This window comes from Ursus maritimus, unplaced genomic scaffold (genome assembly GCF_017311325.1).
Source record: "Ursus maritimus isolate PB19 unplaced genomic scaffold, ASM1731132v1 scaffold_8, whole genome shotgun sequence".
Lineage (NCBI taxonomy): Eukaryota > Metazoa > Chordata > Mammalia > Carnivora > Ursidae > Ursus > Ursus maritimus.
In genome coordinates, this window is record NW_024426996.1 from 64,962,943 (window position 1) to 64,989,593 (window position 26,651).

General features: G+C 43.8%; 1 protein-coding gene across 1 annotated transcript in view; it reads left to right on the plus strand.

Moving 5' to 3' along the window:
* The first annotated feature begins 1,226 nt into the window (after positions 1 to 1,226).
* ADGRA3 (adhesion G protein-coupled receptor A3) overlaps positions 1,227 to 26,651 on the plus strand; it is a 123,659-nt gene continuing 98,234 nt past the window's right edge. Inside the window, exon 1 of the mRNA XM_040625212.1 lies at positions 1,227 to 1,477. Within this exon, the coding sequence (XP_040481146.1) occupies positions 1,227 to 1,477 (251 nt within the window). The remainder of the gene's footprint in view (positions 1,478 to 26,651) is intronic.

The window sequence follows — 26,651 nt, forward strand, 5'->3', positions numbered from 1 at the left end:
TCTGCAGACACACCTGGCCTTGGGGGTTGTTAGGAAGGTACGTTTCTCAAGGTAAGAAAACAGAATATCTTTTATTGGTTAGCTTGACATATTTCCTGTAAATATTTAAATACGGAGTATGTCAGTCCTCATCCCTGGCAGCCCTACATTGAAGAGTGATGGAATCAGCTGGGGTTTCTCGGCTAGTTTGGTCGTTATTGCTCTAACTGGTACCATCTCAGGTATTCGTGGATGTCAGAGGAAAATTTATTTCAAAAGCCTGCTTGCTGGTCGAGCGGGACCCCAGTGCATCCTTTCCAGGGTTCACAGCTGGAGCTGCTGAAGGCCAGAAACAACTTCTTGAGAGTCCCCGTTCCGGAGAGAGGGGCCCGTTCCATGCTCTGGTGCATTTGGGACAAATGAGAAGACCGTGTTCCAAGAGAAGGCATGAAATCCCTTGTGGGGGCGCGGGGGTGAGATGGGAAGGTACAGTTGGTTTGGAGCACTTTCCCTTTCCTTGCTTTCTCCGAGTAAATTCATTCCTGATCTTCTCCCTCACTCCAAATTCCAGGCCAGGTCTCCATGGGCAGAATGGGAGCCCCGCAGGGGCGCACAGGGCGGCTTTGTCTGCAGGGCAGCACAGGGAAGCCAAGGAGAGTGGCCACCGTGGCTGGAGTTTGGACTAGAACTTTCTCCCGCCCTCTCCACGAGTTACCGAACTCCGGCGGGGCCCTCACAACTGCTGGCCCGAGGCCGAGGCCGGGGTCTGCGAGCACCGCGTTGTGGTTCGGGCCCCCGGCCCTCGCGGGCTGCGAAGGTCCGGGAGCGCGCTCGTCCTAACCGGAGCCGCGGGCGGCGGGAGGCGTGGGGAAAGGAGAGAAGGAGGAGGAGGAGGAGGGGAGGAAGGGAAGGGGCGGTGGCGGCCGCGGGCGGGGAGGAGCCGCCGCGGGCAGTGGCCGAGGGAGGCGGCAGCAGCGACTGTGGAGGAGGAGGAGGAGGAGGCGGCGCTCCCGCCGGGCCAGAGAGCGGCGCTGGGACCCGCGCGGCCGTGACCCCGCGGCTCCCCGGAGGCCGAGCGCGGCCGCAGCGGACAAAGGAGCATGTTGGCGCCGAGGAGGGCCCGTCCTCCGGCCGCCATGAGGCTCCGGGCGCCGCCGGGCCCGCGCCGCGCCCCCGCCCGCCCGGGCGCCGGACCGACCCGCTAGGCCAGCCTGCCGCCGTTCGGCCCGCAGGCCCCGGCCCGCCGCATGGAGCCGCCCGGGCGCCGGCGGGGCCGCACGCCGCCGCCGCTGCTGCTGCAGTTCGCGCTGCTCGCGCTGCTGGGAGGCGGCGGCGGCGGCGGCGGCGCCGCGGCGCTGCCCCCCGGCTGCAAGCACGACGGGCGGCCCCGAGGGGCCGGCAGGACAGCGGGCGCCGCCGAGGGCAAGGTGGTGTGCAGCAGCCTGGAGCTTGCGCAGGTCCTGCCCCCTGATACGCTGCCCAACCGCACGGTCACCCTGTGAGTAGTCCTCGCGCTGGGTCCCCTCCCTGGGGCGCTTTCTGGTCGCGCCGCTTTCTTTCTGCGCAACTTTGGAGAGGGGTCCTGTCGGCACCCACGCGCCTTTGTGTGAATGAAGCTGCAGGCAGGGGTGGTGCTGGGGTGGTTGACTTGGTAGGGGCGCGTCTCGGGGGAAGGCAAGTGAATCTGCCCCGGAGCCGCTTTCTAGTTCCGCTAGTTTGCAAAGTAAAAGTTTTCGGGTTCCTCGGCTCGCCCTGCACAGTCAGGGCGCAGCGCTTCTGTGGCTGCGCGGTGCCACGTGAGGATGCAAGTAAACATGCAGTCGGCGGAGCTGTAGCTGGTTCATTCTGTGCTTGGGCTCCCAGAAAACACGGACCTTGAGCTTCCGTGCACAGTAACTTACACTGCCGAGAAGTTTGCATGAATAGTTTGCGGAATACCAAACAACGCCGCGACTTGGAACGCCTGTGTGTATAATTCCCAAACCCCCTTGCCTTTCTCTCTCTTAGTTTTATCACGGTAAAAGATCACCTTTTACAATGGAGTGGTTATTAAGGGCGAGAAATACAGTTGAGGTGAGTCGTGCACTTTCCAGCCGGGTTTTCATGTGTTTGAGCCCGCATATTTAAAATCCCGAGAACTTTGGGATTGAAAACTGGGTTTGTTGAGACTTCCATCTCGAGGGACTTGATATTTGAGTTTCCCACCTGGAAGGAAAAGTTTTTGGTCTCGTAACAACGTTTGTGCTCAGATTCACGGTCCAGTTTTGCAGGTGTGATGCTGCCCATTCTAGTTGGACACTTGGAATCTGGATTTTATTTTCTGAACGATGAATTGGTTTGGCAAAGTTTAAGTGTTTCTAATGGATATTTTGTCGAAGTGAAGTATGAGCGCTTCTATGTTCTTTTGGTTGGTTTCCTGGAGAAGAATCAAGGCTACCACTATAAAAACATGAAGGCAAGGGGAGCAGCACGACCTATGAAAAGCTTAAAATATGGTTTTTAATTTAACCCAAATCAAGCAGGATGTATGGGTAAGATAAGTATAAATCACATTACACCTTTGTTCTCCCGTTTTCATTTGTTTGAATTACGAAAGGTTTAACACGGGAAAACTGGAGGCATGAAAATGGGTAAAAGAGTTTTTCTTTGACTCCTTTACTGATGCTTGACCATTTGCTAGTGGTAGCAGCTGTATTTATTTATTTCTTAACCAGATTCTTTGAAGTGGAAATTTTGGGTATGGGACCTTTAATTACAGTCTTGAGTCAAGTGGAGAAAACCCCTGTGTTGGAGATACCCCTTTATAACTTGGCGGAAATTAGTCATCATACATTTGGGTTCTGGATCATTGGCACTCCAGCTGATTCAAGTTTAGGTCGAGTTTTTCAGAATGTCAACGGTTTCAGCAGCATTAAATCGTCTATTTGTAAGTTGTTTTTGCTTTGCCGATTTTTAGGTGGTATAGAAAATCACTCTTCAGCGTATTATCAGTTAAACTATTTCAGTGAATTTTTTATAAGCTGATTAAAATATAAGTGCCTTTGAAATGTCATATTAATCCAATATTTTTTGCACCTGAAACCTCTTTAGATGAAAATAAAATTAATACAATTTAGTGAGTGGGAAGAACTTATAATTGATGTAAGGATCAGCTGATGTTCTGGATTAAGTTGGGTGAAGGTATATGGGACCTGGTAGAGGGTCTTCTGGGCCAGTCCCCTCATTTTACTAGGGACTAAATCAGAGAGTCATGGCGGGTTAGTGACTTGCCCAAGTTCCCATAGAAATTGAGCGGCAAGGTGCATGTCCCAGATTCCTGCTGTGCAGTTCACATGCCTTCTCATCTTTCCCCCGACCTTCATCTTTCTTCTTAGTTCAACAGTTGGTGTGTGTGTGTGTGTGTGTCTGTGTGTGTGTGTGTGTTTCCTAGGTAGTAGGCAGCACATTGAGGTTTAGACTAGGTGTTAGTTTTCTCGGGGTGTGGCAAATTACCACGCATTTGGTGGCATACAACAACAAATTTCTTTTCTCACGACTCTGGAAGCCAGAACTTGGAAAATCAAGGGGTCGCCAGAGCCGTGCTTTCTCCGAAGGGCCTTTCATCTTCTGACCTGCCTTGGATTGTGGTACCCCAGTGCCAGTCTCTGCCTGTGTCTTAAGGTCGCTTCTTCCCATGTGTCTCTGTGTTTCAGATATTGTTTTTTCTCTTCTAAGGACACCAGTCATTGAGCTTCAGGCTGACCCTAAACCCAGGATGATCTCTTCTAAGGATGCGTAACTTAATTACATCTGCAAAAACCCTATATCCCATAAGGTCACTTGCAGAGGTAACCAGGGGTGAGAACTTTGGACCCCTTTTGAGGGCATACTATTTAACTCACTACAGAATGTAAATTAAACAAGGTCTTTCTTCATGAACTTACAAGTATTGGGAGAGAAAGATTAATGAATTCAGAACAGTATGGTAAATGCTCTAATACTGGGGTGCACATGTAGCAAAAGGAACTCCGGAGGGCAATCAAAGCTCCCTTGGGACATAGTTGGTGGGATCCAGGATCTCAGGATCCCGAGCCAATTAGAGAAGGATGAGATGGATAATTGTGAACAAAATAGTGAGGAATGAGAAGGATGGTCAGTGGGATACCCCTCCCCTCCTTCCTCCCTGGATCTCAGGATCCTGAGCCAATTTGAGTAGGATGAGATGGATAATTGTGAACAAAATAGTGAGGGGATGGGAGGAGGGGGAGGAAATGAGGGGGATGGTCAGTGTGAGATCCCTGCCCCTTCTCCCCTGCCCCCAGGCGTGCCCACAGGCTTGGAGGGGGCAGTGTTGCTTGTTGTGCTGTGCAGTTGATGTTGGATGTCAAGGGCAAGTGTCCGCTGCCTGGAGTGGTCAGAGAGGAGCCTGTAAGGGCCAGGTCAAGGACAGGCAATCTCTTTGGTTTGAGTTTTCATCCCTTAGGTATGGTGAACCCTGTTCAGCTGAGCTGTGATGTGGTTGCTGCAAAGAAAATTGATAGGATAAATTTTTCTTTTCTTTTCTTTCCTTTCTTTCTTTTTCTTCCTTCCTTCCTTTTTTTATTTCTTATTTTCTATAATGGAAGATAAGGTGATTTCTACCTCGTGGGTGAACTGGACTTCAACGTAGCAAAGAGCTTGGACCCTTCAGCTACCTTAGTGATCAACACTTATTTTCTTATTTAGCTGTGTGTATGGAGAGCCTGACCACTCTAGTTTCCTGTATCATGTCGTCTTTTGTATTAAAGAATTAAATTCTTTAATTCCTGCCCTATTGTTTACACCCAGATTGAATAAAAATTTAAATTTTCAATGTTTTTGTTGGAAATATAAATTACTCTATTTCTGTGTTTTATTTGAAATGCTCAATATTTTAAGTTTTAAAAAGTTATGAGGACTTCAGTGACAGCAAGTTTTACAATTTAGCCCTGCTTTTCAGATGTTTCTTTTTCCATAATGCTACACAGTGATTCTAGGTAAAGGGTTTTTTTCTTTCTTTCTTTCTTTTTTTTTTTAATTTATGATTTGTCAAGTAACTTAGGGACAAAGTCCATATTTTTCTCAGACTGCTCAGCAAAGTAAAATAATGTGTGAGTTTTGGTTTTTTGTAGAACGTTATGCTTGTTTTTGCCATCAAAGACCTGATAATCAGAGATCAACCAGGGCACCCAGCTTAGTGTCAGTTAGACAAAAGGGAATGCTTGTATTGTTTAGAAACCTAAAGCTAGTTGGAAGAAAGGTTTTGCCCAAAAGCAGCATTTAGGGAACAATTCCAGAATGTCTGTAATTAAGTAATAAATCCTGTAGTGCCGACTGTTTAAATGCTTTAGGAAGCCTGAAAAGAGGGGAGATCAGTGGGGCTATAGAAGCTCTGGTAGATTTTCTGTTTTCCTGGAGAAGTTTGGACTTGAGCATGGCCTGAGGGAAGGGAAAGATTGGACTGAGTGCGGGCATTCCGGAGATCCGGGTGGAGGTGGGGACCGAGTGGTTCTCTCCAGCCCAGAGGTGGTGTTGGGAGACGTGGACTGCGCTGGGTGTTTAAAACCCAGGTGTGGTGGAAGGTCACTTAGGGGAGCATATGCAGGTGGGAGGGGGCGGTGGCTCAGGCTGAAGCTCCAGGGATCAGTAGAGGAGCCTGAGAAGGCGCAGCTGGTGAGGTGGGGGACACGGAGGGGAGCCCGTGGTTGTAGAAGCCAGGGCACATTCAGGTTTGAAGGAAGGAGCGGGTGCCCCAGTTGAGAGATGCTGAGAGATCAGGACCCGGAGAGTGGAGTCGCTGGGCACTGGCTTGGCCAGCCTGGCGCTTTGGCGCCCTCTCTTGCCTGGAGGCCATGAGGGCAGGTTGGGGCGGCTTGAAGGGAGAAACGGGAGGATGGTGGTAGTAGCATGTAGATGAGGAAGAATTTAGGTATGACAGCACAGCGGAGTAAACTGGGGAATAACTCGGCAGTGGGAGAAATGGATGCTGGAAGGTGAGATGGGTGGGAGCCACGGACAGGTGCAGGTTTTGCTGGCAGAAGGCACGTTTCATCCCTGCATTAGGAGAGAAGGTGGTGGTGAGGCAGGAGGCCTTGGGAGTGCAGATGGGTGGAGTTCCTACCCCATTGCTTTTATCTTCCCAAAGAAGATGGGGAGGCAGGGTGAGGGAGGAAGGGGCAGCAGGTAGTGTGGAGAGGAAGGAGACACAGGAGTGAGGCGGTCCTTTGGGGAACTGGGAGCGTGAGCACGGTGGGGCTTGTGTCCGTTTCTGCCTTGTGATCAAATTCGAAGGGACGGAGATGGTCCGCTCAGTTCTTTGCCAGCCGATTCAGCCCGAGGTGTGACTAGTTGGGATTGGCCTGGCAGCTCCTGGCCAGGGGAGTGCCGCAGAGCGAGAGGTGCAAGCTGTGGCCTGAATTCTTACGGGTCAAAGTTAGGTTTTTAACTTTGAATTCAAAGTCTTCCTTACCTTTCTAGCCTCGTTTCCCAATACTCCCAGTACAAGTTCTGTTTTCTTTCCATGCACATTGGTTGAGGCACTATGAATACTGTAGGCACTGTGCTGAGTGCGAAGGCTGTTCGGGGAGAAAAGTAAGACGTACATAAGATGGATCTAAGAAAAATAATCCTTTCATCTAAGGATCAGTCCTATACACAAAGCCTCTGCTTCATCTAAGTGTGCCTCTCATTGTCCCCTGAGCAGAGTTTGGACTTGGTTTCCTGTGTGTCTCAGGTTAGTCTGTCACTCTTGCCTGGAATCCCTGTCCTGGTAAATTCTGGGTTCTTCACAATCCAGCTCAACTCCTGCGAGCTTTTCTCTCACCTTCTGGCTTTTGATCCATCCCTTCTCTGAACCCAGGTAATGCTTACTGTTTGCCGTGTCACTTTATGTGACACTTGATATTGCTCTCCTAAAGCACATACCCTTGAAGGGAAGGACTGGGAAACCTGTCTTAGCCCAGTGCCTGGAATACGGGTGAGAACGTAATTGTTCCTTATTGACAAGAGTCATACTAACAAATATAATACTGTACGGTGAGACAAAAGGACAAGTGCAGGGATGGAAGAGGGATGTGAATTCAGATTTTTACTCTATTACGGCAAATTGAGAACAATTATTTATTTAAGTCAGCATTTCATGGCTGTAGGGCCCCCACTTCAAGAAGGGTATGTTAAATCCGTTTACAGTTACACTTTTAAAAAAAAAGATTTATTTATTTTAAATGTTTATTTATTTATTTGTCAGAGAGAGAGCGCGTGAGCATGCGTGTACAAGCAGAGGGAGTGGCAGGCGGAGGGAGAAGCAGACTCACCGCTGGCAGGGAGCCCCATGCGGGACTGGATTCCAGGACCCTTGGGATCATGACATGAGTTGAAGGCAGACACCTAACTGACTGAGCCACCCAGGAATCCCAAGATGTATTTAGTTTAGAAAAGAGACAGTGAATGCATGTGCACGAGTGGGGGGAGGGTGCAAAGAGAGGGAGAGAGAGAGAGTCTCAAGCGGACTCCCCACTAAGGGTGGAGCTCCATGCGGGACTCTGAGATCCTGACCTGAGCCAAAATCAAGAGTTGGCCACTTCACCTACTAAGCCAGCCACGTGCCCCTGTTTACATTTGATGCAAGTAATCTCTCGGGTTTGGTGACTCCGCACAGAAGAGTGTGGTGGCAAGTTGTTCAGAAATATCACAGAATTTTGGGCAGACTCAGGCATTTGGTCCATGAATGCAGATCTTAAGGTTTTTTTCCAATATGGTGAGAAGGTGTTACGTGACCCAGCCTCTGAATCTTGTTGCTTCTTGCCTGTGGAGTGTTCCAGCATCATCAGGAGTGTGTGAGGGAAGTTGGTGGGTTTGGCAAGGAACCAGAAATTAAAATACCAAGAACAAAAGAACACAGGAACGTTTGGAGATCCTTGCCCCGGTTCAGCTGCTTTTCCCGGGAGCCTGTAAACATGGTTTTACAAAACAGACAAAAAACGCCCCAAAACCAGAAGTAAAAGCTCTTGAAAGAAAGTCAGAAAATGACGGTGCTAAGTTTTAGTGTCATCAGTGATTTTTTCTTTTCATATTTAGCTGCACGTCTGAAAGCCATTGTTTTCTCCCTCTTTTTTTTTAAAGATTTTATTTATTTATTTGACTGAGAGAGAGACAGCCAGCGAGAGAGGGAACACAAGCAGGGGGAGTGGGAGAGGAAGAAGCAGGCTCCCAGCGAAGGAGCCTGATGTGGGGCTTGATCCCAGAACTCCGGGATCACACTCTGAGCCGAAGGCAGACGAAGGCAGACGCTTAAATGACTGAGCCACCCAGGCGCCCCTGAAAGCCATTGTTTTCTCTATTGGCTGTATTCCTGTGAAGGAATCCAAAATCCAGGGAATACAGCTCATTTATTGTTGTCAACATTTTTTTGGTAAACAGGCAAAAATTAGGATACAGAGTCCTTTAAATTTTAGTAGCTTTATTAAGTCAGTTTTTGCAAGGATAAGGAAGTGATAGGTGCATACTTGCTCAAGGAGGTTTTAATTGTTGCCTGACTAAATTTATTTTAAAACTTAATGTAATTTTAATGCTTTATGTGTGGTGTCGCTCGCAATTCTGTTCAAATGCAGACGGTTTTAGTCTGAGGAGGGAGTTTTCAAGAGAGCAAGCATCATCTCCCAAGCTGGGGTTTCTTTCTGTTTTTTCTTTTTTTTTTTTCCTTTTTTTCTTGTTTCTTCATGACTAAACTTTTTAGAAAGTTTGTGTGTCTTGTAAGGGAATTGCCTTCATGTCGGAGCCGGGGAAACAGAGATGTAGAGGGCATCTCACAGAAGACACGTGTGTGGCTTTTATTTTTTTTTTTTTATGTTTTTAAAGATTTTATTTATTTATTGGACAGAGAGAGACACAGCGAGAGAGGGAACAGCAGCAGGGGGAGTGAGAGAGGGAGAAGCAGGCCTCCTGCTGAGCAGGGAGCCCAGCACGGGGCTCGATCCCAGGACCCTGGGATCATGACATGAACTGAAGGCAGCCGCTTAACGACTGAGCCACCCAGGCGCCCCATGTGTGTGGCTTTTAGTCCCAAGCTGAGGACACGGCAGACATTGGGCTTGTCAATCCAGGGAATCATTTCTCGCCCTCAGATCCCTCCTGTTCAGGGTCTAAAGGGAACAAAAGGAAAGTTTAAGGGATTGGTGTTCTAAGAATTATTCACAACAACCCCCTCCACCCCACCCCTGGTCTTCTTTTTCCTCTTTGTAAGCTGTAAGCCCAGGCTTAAATCTGTGCTTTCCCACATACAGCAGGGTCTGTCCAAACACCAGAATCCACTTTTGATATTTACTGTTCTCTAGTGGCATTCTTTTTCTTTTCTTTTTTTTTTTTTTTAATGATTCTGGTATCCAACTTTAATAAATTTACCACATTCTCTTATAGCAGCGAATATTTGGGTTTCATTATTCATTTCATTGGTTTAAAAATACAAAGAAAACAATGTAAATTGTCCATAGGAAGAAATTGTGTTCCCCAATGAGCTGTAATCTTCTAAATCCTTAATAAAAGGGAAAGTTTTAAAGGATTCCTTGAGGTTAAAACCAGGAAAGAAAAAGAAAAACATGCAGTCTTTCAAATGATCTTGTTTTGAAGAGACATAGAATGGAAAAGTATTTGGTATTTGCTGAAGTGGTGTATTTTAAAAAAATTGATGTATAGTTTATATACAATATTATATTAGTTTCAGGTATACAACATAGTGATTAGACAGTTTTATATGTTATGCACTGCTCAGCACACTAAGTGTAGTTACCATCTGTCACCATTCAAACTCGTGACAGCATGGTGACTCTGTTCCCTGTGCTGTACTTTTCATCCATGTAACATTTTATAACTGGAAGTTTGTACCTCTTAATCCCCTTCACCTGTTTCATCCATCTCTCCTTTGGCAACCACCAGTTTGTTCTCTGTATTTGAGTCAGTTTCTGTTTTTTGTTGGTTTGTTTTTTTTGATTCCACATAGAAATGAAATCATACCGTATTTGTCTTTCTCTGACTTATTTCACTTAGTGTAATACTCTGTAGGTCCATCCATGTTGTTGCAAATGGCAAAATTATATTCTTTCTTATGGTTGAGTAATACTTTGTTGTATGTATACACCACATCTTCTTTATCCATTCATCTGTCGATGGACACTTAGTTGCTTCCATGTTTTGGCTGTTGTAAATAATGCTACAGTAAACATAGGGATGCATATATCTTTCTGAATTTGTGTTTTTATTTTCTTTGGGTAAATACCCAGCAGTGGAATTACTGGGTCATATGGTATTTTCTGTTTCTAATTTTTTGACCAGCCTTCTTACTATTCTCCACAGTGGCCGTACCAAATTACATTCCTACCAACTGTGCAGAAGGGTTCTCTTTTCTCCACATCCTTGCCAACACTTACTATTTCTTGTCTTTTGATAACTAGCCATCCTGACAGGTGTGGGGTGATAGCTCATCGTGGTTCTGATTGCATTTCCCGGATGATGAGTGATGTTGAGCATCTTTTCATGTGTTGGCCGTCTCTGTGTTTTCTTTGGAAAAATGCCTATTCAGGTCCCTCTGCTCATTTTTAATTGAATTATTAGATTTTTGTTTGTTTGTTTGGGTTTTTTTTGGTGTTGAATTTTGTGAGTTCTTTATATATTTTGGATGTTAACCCTTTATTGGATATCTAATTTGCAAATGTTTCTCCCACTCAGTAGGGTGCCTTTTCACTTCCTAGATGGTTTCCTTTGCTGCACAAAACCTTTTAGTTTGATTTAGTGCCAGTAGTTTATTTTCACTTCTACTTCCTTTGTCTGAGGAGACATATCCAGGAAAATGTTACTAAGGCCATTGTCTGAGACATTGCAGTCCATGCTTTGTTTTTAGGAGTTTTATGGTTTCAGGTCCTACATTTAGATTTATCATCCATTTGGAGTTTATCTTTGCGTGTGGTGTAAGAAAGCGGTGCAGTTTCATTCTTCTGCATGTAGCTATCCAGTTTTCCCAGCACCATTTATTGAAAAGACTGTCTTCTCCCCATTGTGTATTTTTGCCACCTTTGTTGTAGATTAATTGATCATATAAACATGGGTTTATTTCTGGGCTCTCTATTCTCTACCATTGATTTATGTGTATTTTTGTGTCAGTATCATATTGTTCTGATTGCCATAGCTTTGCAGTGTAGTTTTTTTTTAAATTTAATTCCAGTATAATTAAAGTACAGTGTTATATTAGTTTTGGGTATACAATATAGTGATTCAACAGTTCTATAAATTACTGCACATCATGGTAAAGTAGTATGTAGTTTTAAGATTTATGTATTTTACAGAGAGAGAGTGTGTGTGTGTGCATGTGCGTGTGCGTGCATGCGTGTGTGCATGAGCAGGGGAGGGGCAGAGAAAGAGAAAGAGAGAGAGAGAGAATCTCAAGCAGACTCTCTGCTGAGCACAGAGTCTGATGTGGGGTTCCGTCTCACGACCTGAGATCATGACTTGAGCAGAAACCAAGAGTTGGATGCTTAACTGACTGAGCCACCCAGGCGCCCTTGTTCCCGATTTTAGAGGAAAAGCTTTCAGTTCACCATTGAGTATGATGTTAGCTGTGGGTTTGTTGTTCATGGCCTCTATTACATTGAGATATGTTCCCTCTAAACCCCCTTTCTTAATTTTTATCATGAATGGCTGTTGTATTTTGCAAATGCTTTTTCTCATCTACGGAGGTGATAATATGATTTTTATCATTTTGTTAATATGGTGATCATGTTGATTGGGCTTGTAGATATTGAACTATCCTTGCGTTCCTGGAATATATCTTACTTGATTGCCATGAATGATCCTTTTAGTGAATTGTTGAATTCAATTTGCTAATTCTGAATTTGTTGAGGATTTTTGCACATATGTTCATCAAGGATATTGGCCTGTACTTTTCTTCTTCCTCGTCGTCGTCGTCCTCCTCCTCCTCCTCCTTCTTTTTTTTTGTAATGTCTTTATTTGGCTTTGGTACCAGGATAATGCTGGACTTGTGGAATGAATTTTGAAGCTTTCCTTCCTCTTTTAATTTTGGGAACAGTTTGAGAAGTATAGATATTAACTCTTCAGATGTTTGGTAGAATTCATCTGTGTACCTGGCAGGGCCTGGGACTTTGGTTTGTTGGAAGTTTTTTGATTACATATTGACTTTTGTTGTTACTAGTACTCTGTTTAGATTTTCTGTTTCTTCCTGATTCAGTCTTGGAAGATTGTGTGTTTCTAGGAATTTATCCATCTCTCCTAGGTTGTCCAGTTTGTTGGCATATAATTTTTTGTAGTGCTTTTTTTGTAGTCCTTTATATTTCTGTGAGGTCAGTTGTCCTCTTTGATTTCTGATTTTACTTGAGTCCTCTTTTTTCTAGATGAGTCTTGCTAAAGGTTTATCCATTTTATCTTCTCAGAGAACTAGGCTCTTGGTTTCATTGATCTCTCTCTCTCTATATATATATATTTTAAGATTCTTTAATTTATTTCTACTCTGATCTTCATTATTTCCTTTCTTCTAACTTCAGGCATTTTTTTGGTTTGTTTTTGTTTTTTCTTCTCTAGTTCCTTTAGATGTGGGTTTGGATTTATCTGAGATTTTTCTTGTTTCTTGAGGTGGGCCTATGTCCTTGTAAACTTCCCTATTAGAACCACTTTTGCTGTGTCCCAAAGTTTTTGGACTACTGTGTTTCCATTTTCATTTGTCTTCAGCGGTTTTTTGATTTCTTCTTTGATTTCATCGTTCACCCACTGGTGGTTCTGTAGTGTGTTGTTTAGCTCTAGTGGCATTTTTGATAATCTATCCTACTTTTAAAAATTGCTTGCTTTTGCATTCATTCAACAAAGTTACTGCCTATTCTGCTTGTTGTAGACTTAGGTGGGCTTATGTGACTTTTTATTTCTGGGCATGACTTTCTCTTTGGCCATTAGACCAGTTTTATCCTAGTCTCGTATGCTTGTATCCCTTTCTGGAACTCCACTTCTTGCCTTTAAACTGTGCAGTATCTATCCTACTTTTCCCTAGTTAGACTTGACTGTCTGGCTCTTTGTGATTTAACCAGCATCTTGCTCTGTTGCTGCACTTGGCTAAGAGAGCTAGAGATGACAGAGGGGTAATGGGTGGATTTGTAGAAATTTTTATAGGCATTTCTGAAGGGAAATTTGCAAGACTGGCTTAAGAAGACCTTGCTAAAGGAGCTGATAGACCTTTTTGTTCAGTGACCTGCTTTCCCCTTCCATCCACCTTCCAGGCACAAAACCTATTCCTAACCTCGTGTGTCTCAGATCTCTTATAGTACATAATCACTTCCATAATTTATGGCTGTTCTTTCTGAGAACTTTGATGCCACGACCTTTATGGGCAGTGATGATGTTTGTGTGAATCATGCCCCAGGCCCTGCATCCCAGCCCCAGGGGGGTCGAGGGGAGCAGCTGTCTCCACCTTCCTGTAACCCGGGTGGTGAATTTGTTGTTGAGGTTTTCAACCTTGCATGCAGTCACCTGGGAGCATGAAAAGCTCAGATGCCTGGGCTACAGACCTCACGCTCTTGTTTGATTGTTCCAGAATGAGGCCTGGATGCTGGTATTTTTCAGAGCTCTGCAGGTGATTTTGATGTCACCTGGATTGAGAACCTGTTGTCTAGCAGCTTAGTGACCTGAGGGTTAACCATTTGGACCAGCTGTCCTCCACTGCAGCAAAAGTAGAAGGAAGAACAGAGGAACAAATTGGGGGCAGCTGCCTCACCTGGGAGGGAGGGACTGTTTTAAGTGGTGCAAAGATTGATGGAAACCGAGAGACATTTTTGGTACAGGTTGCTGAGAGCTTAAGGGGGGGTCTTATTCATAGGAGACAAGAAAAATGCGCATTTGTCAGGTGGGGGGCGATTTGCGAAGGTGGATTTAATATCCAGTCATGGGGTTAGGGACACTCAGGTTTTAGCCTGTGTGGTGGCACCGAGGGAAGGGAAAGCCCGACAGCAGCAAGCGTTTGTCCGAACCAGTATCTGAGGGCCTGGTACTCAGGTGGAGCAGGCCACGAAACACTTAGTGTACCTTAAATCCGTTAATTTAGATTTAAAATCGAGATTTCCTGGGGCACCTGGGTGGCTCAGTCGGTGGAGCTTCTGACTCATGATTTCGGCTGAGGTCATGATCTCATGGGTCGTGCGATGGAGCCCCGAGACAGACTCGGTGCTCAGCGGGGAGTCTGCTTGGAATTTTCTCTCTCTCCCTCTCCCCCTGTACACTCTGTCTCTAAAATGAATAAATAATCTTTTTTTAAAAAAATAAACATTTCCTGGTCATAATGCATTATTAGTATAAAAGGATGGAGAAAGTACGAGAGGCCCAATTTCCCAAGTATATGCCTGCTTTGGGGATTGGGTTTTTTTTTGGGAGAGGTGGTCTTTACTAGTAAAAAAAAAAAAATCTTATTTTAGTTTGCATTGTTGATTATTAGTGAAGTTTAATATAATTTGGCATGTTTACAAAAGGGTTGTTTGTATTTGACCACCTTCTCTGTACATTTTTATTTTCTAGTACTTTTTATCCCCCCAGTCGATATTCTCGAGATTTTTTGAGGCTAATCATCTGGTAACATTTTTAAAATTATTTTTTTGCTGCTTTGGTTGGGACGAAGGAGGCCAGAGCAGGGGCATCCTTGTCATATTCTTGACCTTGTAAGTGACAGACACGTTGTACAAACCAGGATAGGAGATTTTCTCTTTTCTATGCTGTGAGCCTGAATCCTCTCAGGCAGTGGGCCTCTGCTAGTTGCTTTTAGCTGATTAACAATTCAGATGATGGACATTCCTCGTTCTTAGTTTAAATAAAAATAAAAAACTACTTTTGTCCCCCCCCCAACTTCTCCCTTATTTTGCCTTAAGTTTAAATTACATAGTGTTTGAATTGTGCATATTTGAAATCTTTTTTTTTTTTTTGGTGGTGGTTGTTCCTGAGTAATCCTGACGGGAGCAGATCTACAGAATTATATATTCTATACAAAGAAAGCTAAATTATCCAGACCTTTAGAATGTTTTTAGAATTTTTGTTCAAACTTTTTAGATGACAATGCCCTGAGCATAAAGGAAATCTTTTGGCGAAATTGCTAGCTCTACATGAAAAAGCACTGCTTCCTCCCTATTTAAGAATGGTATTTGCAGGCCAAAATGTCTCCACAGGAGAGGAATAAGCATGCCCCCTACAGAGACTGGGGAGCTGTAGGGGATTCCTGGGGTCATCAGAGCTCCCCTAGCCCCCCCATCCCTAGTCAGGGAGTAATGCACAGTATGTGATTGTGAATTAAATTCACTCCCTATATGAAGATATTTCTGAATTATATAGTTCCAAATATGTGACCTGGCCTCCTCCAGAATGTCCGTTCCACTGAGGTTAGAGACTCTTGTTTTGCTCCCTCTTGCAACCGTGGCACCTGGAACAGTGACGCGTATTTAAGGGCACTTCTGTGATGTCCTCATAGTGGGGGCTGTACAGAAAGGGGGTTGTAGATTGTGTTGGGGATGACACTTCAGTCTAAACCCTCCTTCAGTTTAATCAAAGGAAGCTTAGGGCGGCCTTAGAGGTGCAAGTGTAATACAGATTCTTTAATGTAACTGTTAAGCTTTTCTTTCTTTAAGTTGGCTTGAATCTAAGTCTAATTAAATTGATTCATTTCCCATCAAGATAAGACTTAAAAGCATCCTTTGTTTTATTGTGCAATGCTCCCCAGCTCTTTTCTCACAAAGAGGCAAAGAGAAATTGACGAGTGCTGTATTCATCTCTAGGACCATGTTTAAGACAAATGTGCTTTCTATTAGATTAATCTTTTTTTTTTTTTTAAACCTGCCTTTTGTTTGTGTTTTCTCAAGACCAAGCATAAACTCTCCCTTAATGGCCAAGCTCGACTAGAATTCTAAAGTCATTACAATACCGTGGGACTTGCAGTCCACCTTGACAATGCTAGGCTGACTCTTCATTCCTTGTGACTGGGTCCTGCCTCTTGTTCCCTTGCAACAAGGCAGGCTTCATACAGTTTGAGCTATTTATAATCCTCCCTCTCTTACCAGATTGTGAGCTCTTGACGGTGATATTTATCTCTGTATCTTCAGGGTCTAGTGCATAAGCACTCAGTAACTCTTCGTGTAAAGAAGTCTCATTTTCTCCACTGTTGTTGTTTTTTTTCTCAAGGAGGACTGGGGGAAGAATCTTGCATCATTCTTAATGAGGAATGAATCTATCATGGATAAGCTTGAGGTTCTTCAAAGAATACCCAACCTGTAAGGTCAAGGCTTACACTCCCACTTTTCATTTGATAATGGACAGCGTCTTACCCAGATGAGTTTGCCTACCACCCCTCCCTCCCCCGGCCTTTTCTTGATCCCGTTCCCTCCTCTCTCTTGAGAAACCATCACTTGTTTTTCCTGTGTTTTGAGTTTCTCCCCTGGTTTGTGATGTTTGTCCTGGGTGTACATAGCCATGCCTTTCCTCCTCTCCCCAAAATACCCCCTGGTCACGCCATGTTGGAGGGGTCACTCTCTTCCTTCACAATCCATTGTCTTCATTTCTTTACTTTTCATTTCAGGTTCAACCCATTGCTGTCTAGCTTCTGTACTGTGCCCAGCCTGAAATCTGTCTAGACACAAGCATGTTCCATTCACTGCCCCATGGATCATCTTCTGGTCCTTTTGCATGATGGCCCCCATCTCTGTTATCAGGCTTGCCTCGTTATCGAATCTTGGCAGTTCACGTGGTTTGGACCAGGAAGCTCTTAGCGGGAGACGGCTGGCTTGGCTGTGTGGCTTCCCTGCCAGGATAGACCACGAAGAGCCCTACGTCCTGATGAATGCCTTCTGAAGTACCGAAAATGGGTGTCATCCGGTTTGAAACCCCTGAGAAATAGAGATTGTCCACTTGAGATTATTGCCTGTTTAAAGAACCCTAGACAACTGTTCTGTGACTAGATTTTTCAGGGCTCCTTATTAAAAAAAAAAAAAAAAAAGCTCTTCTCTCAGGGGTAAAGTTGAAAAACTTGTCCATCAGCTCAGCTAGAAGTTAGCAACCACACATTAGGACCGTGAGTATAAAAACTTTGTCAGACTTTCCCTTGTTTCAGCTTTCTCATGTTCTCAGGTCCTTGCGTTAGCGTTACCATCTTTTCCCATTTGCGTGATTATAAAACCTTTTAAATTGTGGGGGTCCTGCTGTCACTGTGTGAGCACAGGTGAGGGGGGATGACGGAGGCACTCTACGTGGTCTTAGTATGTTCAGTGGTAGTAGATGGTGGCAGCTTTCCAATGGAAAGTGTGGGGACCTGCCGTCGGTGAATACCAGGCTTCCCTTGTGCCTGGAAAATATTGCTGGGAGGTGAACGTCATATGGCCCCAATCAGGCTCTCGCTTGCTCTTTTATATTTCTTTGTTTGCTAGTCTATGAAACTACGGGTAAGCCTTCATGGTTATATTTTATTCTGACCCTGAGTGGTTATTTTTGGTTTATTTCAGTTTAGGTTGGGTTATTTTTAGGAATGCATTGATTTTTCTGTTGGCATGTTGCAGGATAATAAAATCAATGGAAAGATTCTGGTCTTATTGTTCTCTTTCAAGAGCATGGGACTCAGAAAACACTGCTTAGCCTTCTGAGGAAATTAATTTGATAGACCTGCTGTTTCCAGTTTTGATGTAAGCTGCAGGAGTCATGATTGAGTTACATGGTTACAAACTGTTTCTATTGCTAGTTTAACTTTCTCCCAAAACCAGTATGGTCATTACATGGAAATACAATGCCGAGAGAACTTTAAAGCTGTCTATACTGCTCTTTGGCTTATAGAACTAACTTTATCTATAACAACCTTTAACTGATTTAAAAGTTGTAATGACAGCCAACATTCAGATATTTCTCGTGTGCCAGGTCCTGTGCCAAATCCTTCACATACCACAGCTCATTAAAACCACTTCATGAGGTTGGTATTGTCTCTGTCCGACAGGTGCGCCCACTGAAGCATGGACAGGTAAATTGATCCTCTCGAGTTACCTCTTCTGTAGGCTTCTGGCCCTGGACTGTGATCTCTAGGCCTATAATTCTCAGTATTATGTCCCTAAAAGACTTAACCGACAACTTAAGTGCTCTCTTTGGCAGTGGGGTGGGGGTTAAGTCTTTGTGGAACAAAAGATCTGGGACTTGTTTGCGTTGAACCACTTCTTTAGTGATGGCTGGCTGATGGGATAACAAGGTAACGGAGAATCCTCACCTGCTGCGTGTTATGTCTAAGGAGCTGTTGAAGGAAAGAATTTGAACCTCCCATTTTACTATCGAATGGTTTGGGAGTGACTGGGGCAGTCACACCTAGGACTGCAGTGTGGTATTATTGACGATTAAATAATCCGTCCTTTTCTTGTCTGCGTTCTCGAGGTTGAAAACTTTATCCTGGACTAGTAATTGCCCCCATCTCAAGCTTAGCTGCCATGTTAAGATGGAAGGAATCATAGCAGCATAGGGAAGTAGTTGCCTTTTGGGTAGGTTTCCGTTTTTAGGAAGGGTTCACACCTACATGTCACAGTTGTGCTGGGTAAGCAGGGAACTGGCATTCTTATTATTTGATAAAGACAACCAGAAAGGAGTGTACAGAGGAAATAACTATGAGGCTGAATGGATACAGGGGCCTCGAGTTAGCTACTGTTTCCAAGTAGAATTGTGACCCTTACTTAGCCGGTCATCATGGTCCCGGCCCTCCCTTTCCTGAATGGTAAAATAGGGTTTTGAAGCAGATGATCTTTCAGGGCTTCTGAACTGCTAAAGTTCTATGATTTTATATATCCCACTAAAGCAAACCACACCTGATAAGATCACAGAGGTATATTTAAAAATCCAGGGATTATATGCACATTTAATGAAGCTGAAATTGATTTATTAGAATTGATTCATTGCACGGTAATAGTAAGTGCAGGGGCTCTTTTCTTGGTGGAGGGGTGTGTGTTGAGTCTGTTCAGTCCTTAGTGTCTGGCTGATTCCTGAGGTTGCATGCTTTTGTTCACCACTCCTGGGACTAATTGCCCCTCACTTACAGGCTGAGACCAGCCCTCATTCCCTAGGGCTACCCCCTACATTGGGACCTTGTGCTCCTGTTAATTGGATTTCTGTTTTGTCTCTGAGTTCCGTCTTTAAGATCTTGGTAGGCTTTTTTAGCATCTGAACTCTGGCTGTCTCTTCGTATAACCCTATTCCTTCCTCTGTTACAGGAATCCGGGCTTAGTGAGTTGGCCAGCTTGTTTATCTCAATTTCTGAGTCTCAAAGGAATTTAGAGGGCGTCCCTAGCATTTGGAAATGTAGACTTTTTCTCTTCAGCATGGCGAAGATACCCTTCATAACTTCATACATGCAGACACGTGTTTTTCCCTTTTATCTCCAGACTTAATGGAGATCTTGCAGATTGAGTGTCACACAATTGTTTTTCTTGATGGTGTGCTCCTGCCGCTGACGGCTTTGCCGGTATTACTGCATTATTTACTACAAATCTTTCAGTGCCCGCGTTTCGGCTGATGCGATCTCACACCGTTCCCTGCTGACCCTTACTACCCAGCTCCTCTCTAGGAGGCCGGCCAGTTCCTGGTCATGATCCCTCCGCCAATTATACAAGTACAGTTGGGGGGGTCCTAGTTGACTGTGACCCCTACTTCTGCACTAGAACCTGGATGGCAAATAGGTTTCTGGAATGTCTGCACCGGTGAATGGGGTCTAGCCATCAGGAGTGTTGTGTGAGCTTATCAGGAAAGGGCTAGGACTGACTCATGATCTGCCCTGGGCACGGGACGAGGAGGTGGCGGGACACGTGCCATTGTTTGCCATTGGCCCCGGAAGCCCAGGACTCTGTTAATGACTACATTAATCGTTTCTTTGGTTTGATAATCTTGGGAGCATATGGCTTTTTGTGTATATCAGTGTTCTTTACTGTTTGAGAGAGTTTCAACAGCTACTTTAAAAGAGTTGCTTAACCACCAAATTTACAAAAGGTCTTGAGAGATTTCTTACCAGGAGAATTATTTAGATTCTATACTTAGTAGTAAGCTCTATCCTTGTCAAAAATATTGATTTTACTCCTCTGTGATAATTTCTAAAATGTGCTTTCCAACTATCTTCTAATAGAGTGGCTCCTAGCATTTGGACCAGCTGCCTAAGAATGTTTGGAAGATTGTATTGGAGGAAAATGGTGGGTCCTGTACATGAGGAACTCCTGCAAATTAGTAAAAAAGAAATATGTGCTCTATTAGAAATATGGGCCAGTAATAAGAGGTAATGTCTGCTGAGCGCGCCAGATCCTGTCCTACGTGTTTTAAGTGTTGTATTAGTTAATTCATACAGTTCCCTAGTGAGATCATTATTATTATGATCCCTCTTTTGTGTCTGAGGATGTGGGGCACGGAGGCTTATTCATTTCCCCAAGGTCACTAGCCAGTAAGTAATGGAACTAGGATTTGAGCCCAGACAGTCTGACTCCAGAGTTCATACTTGTTTTTTTTTTTTTTTTTAAAGATTTTATTTATTTACTTGACAGAGATAGAGACAGCCAGCGAGAGAGGGAACACAAGCAGGGGGAGTGGGAGAGGAAGAAGCAGGCTCACAGCAGAGGAGCCCGATGTGGGGCTCGATCCCGGAACGCCGGGATCACGCCCTGAGCCGAAGGCAGGCGCTTAACCGCTGTGCCACCCAGGCGCCCCTAGAGTTCATACTTGTAACCAGTGTGTTGTAATGGTCAAGGAAGGTTTCCAGGAAGGGAATACACGTTCACGATTGGAAATGCAAATGAAAAGTTTGAGGTGCTGCTTTTCACTACTTAGATTCAAGTGTGACTTTGGTGAGGATACTTCATAGATGTGTGCACTGGAATCCCTCCCTGCCTCCGCTCCATTCATTAACTGAAGCATCTGTCCTGTTGGTGGGCAGGTACCCTGTGCCTGGACTTCTGACCCGTGTAGCTGTGCGCCGGATTACAGGTGTCGATGTAAAGCGCTCAGTTTGTGTAATCGGTTATGCAGCAATAGCAAACTAATACAGACCTTTGAGGGGTTTTCTCTGTTTAAAAGGATCTCCCCCTTCTTGTCTGCCCTTTGAATCCCTACTCATTTTATGTATTTATTTTTTAAACAAAGTTCAGAAACCTTTCCCTTAATCATTCTGCATTTCAGCAACATTTAAACTCTAGTGTTGGGGCGCCTGGGTGGCTCATTCGGTTAAGCGTCCTACTCTTGGTTTCTGCACAGGTCATGATTTCGTGGGTCATGAGGTGAGCTCCGCATGGGGCTCCGTGGTCAGAGGGGAGTCTGCCTGAGAGTCTCTCCCGCTGCCCCTCCCCCAGCTTGGGCCTGCATGTGCGTGTGCTCTCTAAAATAAATCCTAAAAAAAAGGAAAACAAATGAACGTCTATTTTGTTTGGATCAGTCATGCATCCCACATGTAGCACTTTACACTTAGACCTCAAGGACTAATACTACGCAGGAATCTATGTATCCTTTGTGTCGCTCCTAGCACACAGTAGGTGCTTAAATATGTTCTCAATTAACATGTAGTAGGTCCATCATGAATTTTAGCTTAAAAATCAAAGATTCAAAATTCTGAAAAGACCTCAGTGTGGTCCCTAGAGAGCATTCTCTATTTGATTAAAATGCCGAATCACTTGCTTTTTCTTGTATCATAAATATTAAGTGTCCAGTGTTCTTTATGATGTATAGAAACCTTGAAAAATGGGGCTCCCTTTTCTCATGGGGCTGGTGTGTTCATAAGATAAGATGAAGTGTTCTTTAATAAAGAGTTTCTCATTTTTAGGCATTTCAGACATATGGCTAGCATGGCATAAAAAACCGTTTCATTTTTCTTAACCAAATGCTACTTAAATATACATAGACTTACTGTTTAATGTCAGAGCAGAAAAACAGATTATTTCCTTTTTGTTTATGAAACTGCTGAATAAAGAATCTGAAATAATTATAAGAAAGAACAGGCCTTAAAAAAATGTCAGGTCTTTGATTAAAAATGCGTGGAAACTTGAAAGGTTATTGAACAAACCATTTGAATAGTTCAGCGTGACCGTGTGTCCAGGTTGCCACCTGTTGTCGTAGTGTAATTATTAATGGCACTTTGTGTTACTCTCAGGTGTCTGTTTGATGATAAATTGTATTGTGACCCCGCAATAGTATGTTAGCAGTTGATGTCTTTGACTTGCTGTCTCATTTTAATAATTATCCACCTCACAGAGATTAAAGTTGGAAGTACTTTTGCATACAGCTTCAAGAAGGCAGACGGAGTATACCGCACTTCTTCCCTAATTCGCCAGATCTGTGGAAAAGATATTAAAACCAAATGATAAAAATACCCACATGTTTTCATGTCTGTTTGGCAACTTGGAGGGTTTTTTTCCCTTCATCATGGAATTCAAACATTTTATTAGAATATGCCTGGGTGCACATGGCTTTTGTTTTGTTTTGTTTTTTGTTTTTAAATTAGTTTGCCTGACATATGGTTGGTTTTTTTTAAGTCTTCAAACTGGAGACATGTCTTTTTGTTTTGTTTTGTTTTATATACACGCTTATTAGACATTACTTTTTTTATTGTGGTAAAAGACACATAACATCATTTTTCACCATTTGTAAGTGTATAATTCAGTGGCATTAAAGACCTTTGCAGTGTTATGTATATACACTGTCACTATCTATACCCACAGCATTTAATCCCATCTCCAATGGAAACCCTGTCCCGACTACATCATAATTCCCTAAACCCTCCTCCCCTGCCCCCTGCACCCTGCTGACCTCTCTTCTACTTTCTGCAGAGGACATTTCCTTTTATTTAATTGTAGCCATTTTCCTACCAGTTCCATTTTATTTTATTTTTATTTTTATTTTAAGTTATCTCTACACCCAGCGTGGGGCTTGATCTCACAACCCTGAGATCCAGTCTCATGCTCCACCAGCTGAGCCAGCCAGGCACCCCACTGCCTGTTCCTTTTTTTTTTAATCCCCCTGGAGCCCCTGTAATTTTCGTATACTCCAGATTTCATGATGTGCCTCCCAGTAGTGTCTTTTATCTACTGAATTAAAAAAGTCAAGCCATATGATCTCACTCATATGTGGAATTTAAGAAACAAAACAAACGAGCAAAGGGGGAGGAAAAAAGAGACAAACGGAACAGACTCTTAACTACAGAGAACAAACTGATGGTCACCAGAGAGGAGGGAGGTGGGGCGATGGGGGAAACAGGTGATGGAGATTAAGGAATACACTTAATCATGATGAAAAAAAAAAGACACTCAAAGTCATTATTTCTTAGGAAAATGCATATTAAAACCACAGTTAGATACCACTGCACGTTGAATGGCTTTAAATAAAAAAAATTCTGACAGTCCCAAGTGCTGGGGAGGAAGTGCGGCAGCCCTCATATGATGCTAGTGGGAGTGCAGGGTGGTGCAGTTCCTTTGGGAAAACAGTTTGGTAGCTTCTTATAAAGTTAAACATGCACTTACCATATGAGCCAGCAATCAGACTTCTAGAAAATTACTGAAAGAAACACAGACATATGCTCACTCCAAAACCTCTATTCAGGTATTTATAGCTGCTTTATTCATATCCCCCAAATTTGGAAGCAATCTAAATGTCCTTGAACTGGGGAATGCTAGACCGTGGTCCATCCCTACCAGAGACTACTACTCAGCGAGAGAAAGGAACAAACTACTGACTCGTGCAACACGGATGAATCTCAAATACGTTTAAAAAAAAAAAAGGGTTAGGATGATGAGTGAGCACCTATAACACTCCAGTTGTTACAAATAGAAATGATCTTGTAGCTTTCCTGGTTTCCCTGCCCCCCGCACGTGCCAAAGAGCATTTTGTGTGCTCTAAAGCCTTTGTTGCCTTTTATTCAGTTACCTACGTGTTTACCTCTTCCAGACTCAAAAAATGAGCAAGACATTTAAATGGACACCTTACAAAAGGATGTGTAGGAACGATCAGTAAGCACATCAAGAGAAGGTCTGCATTTATACTGACAAAAGTACAAATGAGATACTGTTTCAGACCTACTAGAAAGGCCAAAATCAAATCGACCATCACATTTTGGAGAGGTTATGGAGCCACTGGAACCATCACACACTGCCGGGGGGGCTGTAAGAGGGTACAAGCACTTTGAGTTCTTACGCATATACTACCCTGTGGCCCGGGAATTCCAATCCTACAGATTTGTTCAAGAGAAAAAGACTTATGTTCACAGAAGGACACACATAGCAGTCTTACCATAATCAGAAACTGGAAACCCAAATATTGATCAACCTGGGAATAGTACACAAATGGAAGTATATTCGTAGAGTAGAATACTATTCAGAAATTAAAAGGAACAAATTAGAATACCACAGTACAGATGAATCTAAAAAAAATATGTTAAACAAAAGACGGCGTGCCCATACAAACTGTGATAAATGTCCCCCCGCCTCCCAAAGGCCAACCTAATTTATGATGATAGAAGTCAGAACGTGGTTTCCCCAGGCTGGGGGGCATCACACAGGGAAGAGCAGGAAGGAGCAGGGAGGAACTTTCTGAGAGGACAACGATGTTCTGTTTCTCTGTCTTGTTGGGGTGGTGATTACAAAGGTGTATACAGTTGTCAAGTCATCAAACTGAATACTTCTGTACGTTTTATTTTATGTATGTTACGGCTCAGTGATAAGAGTAGGATTGTACATTAAATAAGTCAAGCCATGTTCCAAAAAATTTAAATTTTATATGCTGTTGTTACATCTCTGTAGGTTGTCTGACTTCTCCCTTCTTCTTTCTTCTTGTGTAGTAGTATTTTAATTCCCGTCTGATAGTTCCATGTTAAAATCAAACAAATGGAGACTGTACTTGAAAATGCTTTGAACAGACAAAACCAGTTAGTCATACAAGCAAAGCTTAATTTAGCTTATTTTGCAAGACAAGTGAGGTTAACTTGACCTGGGTCACTTCTTGCTTCTGCCTCTGAAAATCATAACCAAAACTAAAATAGTTCCCCCAAATTGATAAGCGGTAACGACTAACCGATTCCCTTTCATTTAAGAAAATTCTAACACTGTAACCAGTCACTACAGAGAGTAAATGCTCACTGCCTTCCTGCTGGATAAACAGCTTTAGAACAGTACGTCTCAGAGCCTCATTCCATGTTTGGTGTGAGTGCTGTGGGTTTGTAGTCTTTTTTGGTGTGTGCACAATGGTGTCAGAGGTGGGATCCTTAGACGATGATGATGATGATGATGATCCCCTTTGACCTTGTGGCCTGTAAGCAAACCAGGTGCCGGTTCCCACCAAGCCCTTTGTGCTCACTGTTTTCTCTCACTGACTGTGAAGTTTCCTGGGTCACTTTCTAGGATCTCGGCTTTGCTGTGTGTTCTGAGCTGTCCAGCTTTGCTGTGCACACTTGCTTTCTGTTTGTTGAAGCTCCTTTGGTAAGTGACCTTCCTGTCTGTAAGGGGAAGAACCTGTGATACCCTGGGTTTTAGGCAGTGGTGGGATTATCCTGTTGCCCATGGTTTGTTTTAAGGAATCTGAAGGCAGAGATGGGTTCCAACTGGTCTCAATCTTTGCCTCCCTTAAAGACTCCTGCCTCTTATATGTGAACCCACAATCGACCAGGATCTTGTGCCTTTCTGGAAAAATGGGTGGACCTTACAAAAGCATAATTTGGAATTCTAGCCATCACTTTGGGGAACCTACAGTTTAGAAAAGATGATCCAATTTAGGGGCACCTTTGAAAAGAGGATCCCAAATCTCTCAAAAACAATGAAATGTATTCTTTGGTTGGTTAACAGAGGCCTCCAGAAGGCAGCATGGCTCTCAGCCTTTATAAAAACAGTCATTACAAGGAGACAAAACACTGATGACAAAAGCTCTGACTGAGGTTGAAGACTTGACCCTCCAGCTAACCCCCTGCACCCGACTGTCCTGATGCTCAAGTTCCATTCAATCTGCCCCCACCTCCTCGAACCTTCTAAGCTCCTGATGTCCTTGAGAGTAAGACCATGCTGTGAACCGCAGATCTCAGCCGCAGCAAAATGTAAACCCTGGTCTTGACCAGAGCTCCTATTTGTGAAGGACTGCCCAGGCTAAAGACGGATCAAACTAAATTTGTAGACTTCAAGATTCTTGTTGGAGTGTATGACCCTGGATTTCCTGCTTTATACCAGTTCATTTACATGGGGTAAGGAGTCCAGGAGGTGCCCGGGGATGGCTCCAATCAGACGATCGGAAAGACCCCTCTAAAGAGTCTTTGAGGATCCCACCAAACTAGCCTCAAAAGGACAACAACAATTAAACAAGTGAGAAAAGTAGGTCAGTCACTGCTTGAAGCTGTACCCAGGGTTTTTCCTGTGAGAATTGATTGGGCCATGATACAGTCCTGTAAACAAAAGAGGGATGAATCAGTTGCAGACTTTTGATTTTGCTTAGAAGAAATATTTAGAGAGCATTTTGGCCTCTGGGACCGCGAAGCTGATGGTGCCTTGTCTGCTCGTTTTGTTAATGGGCTTCTCCCTGAGGTTCATGATTTATTAAAGAAACAAATTAAAACGGGAGATCACTCCCCTTTCTGAGCTATAACATCTTGCTGAGCATTTCGAAAGAGTTTTAGAACAGAAAAAGGGTTATCA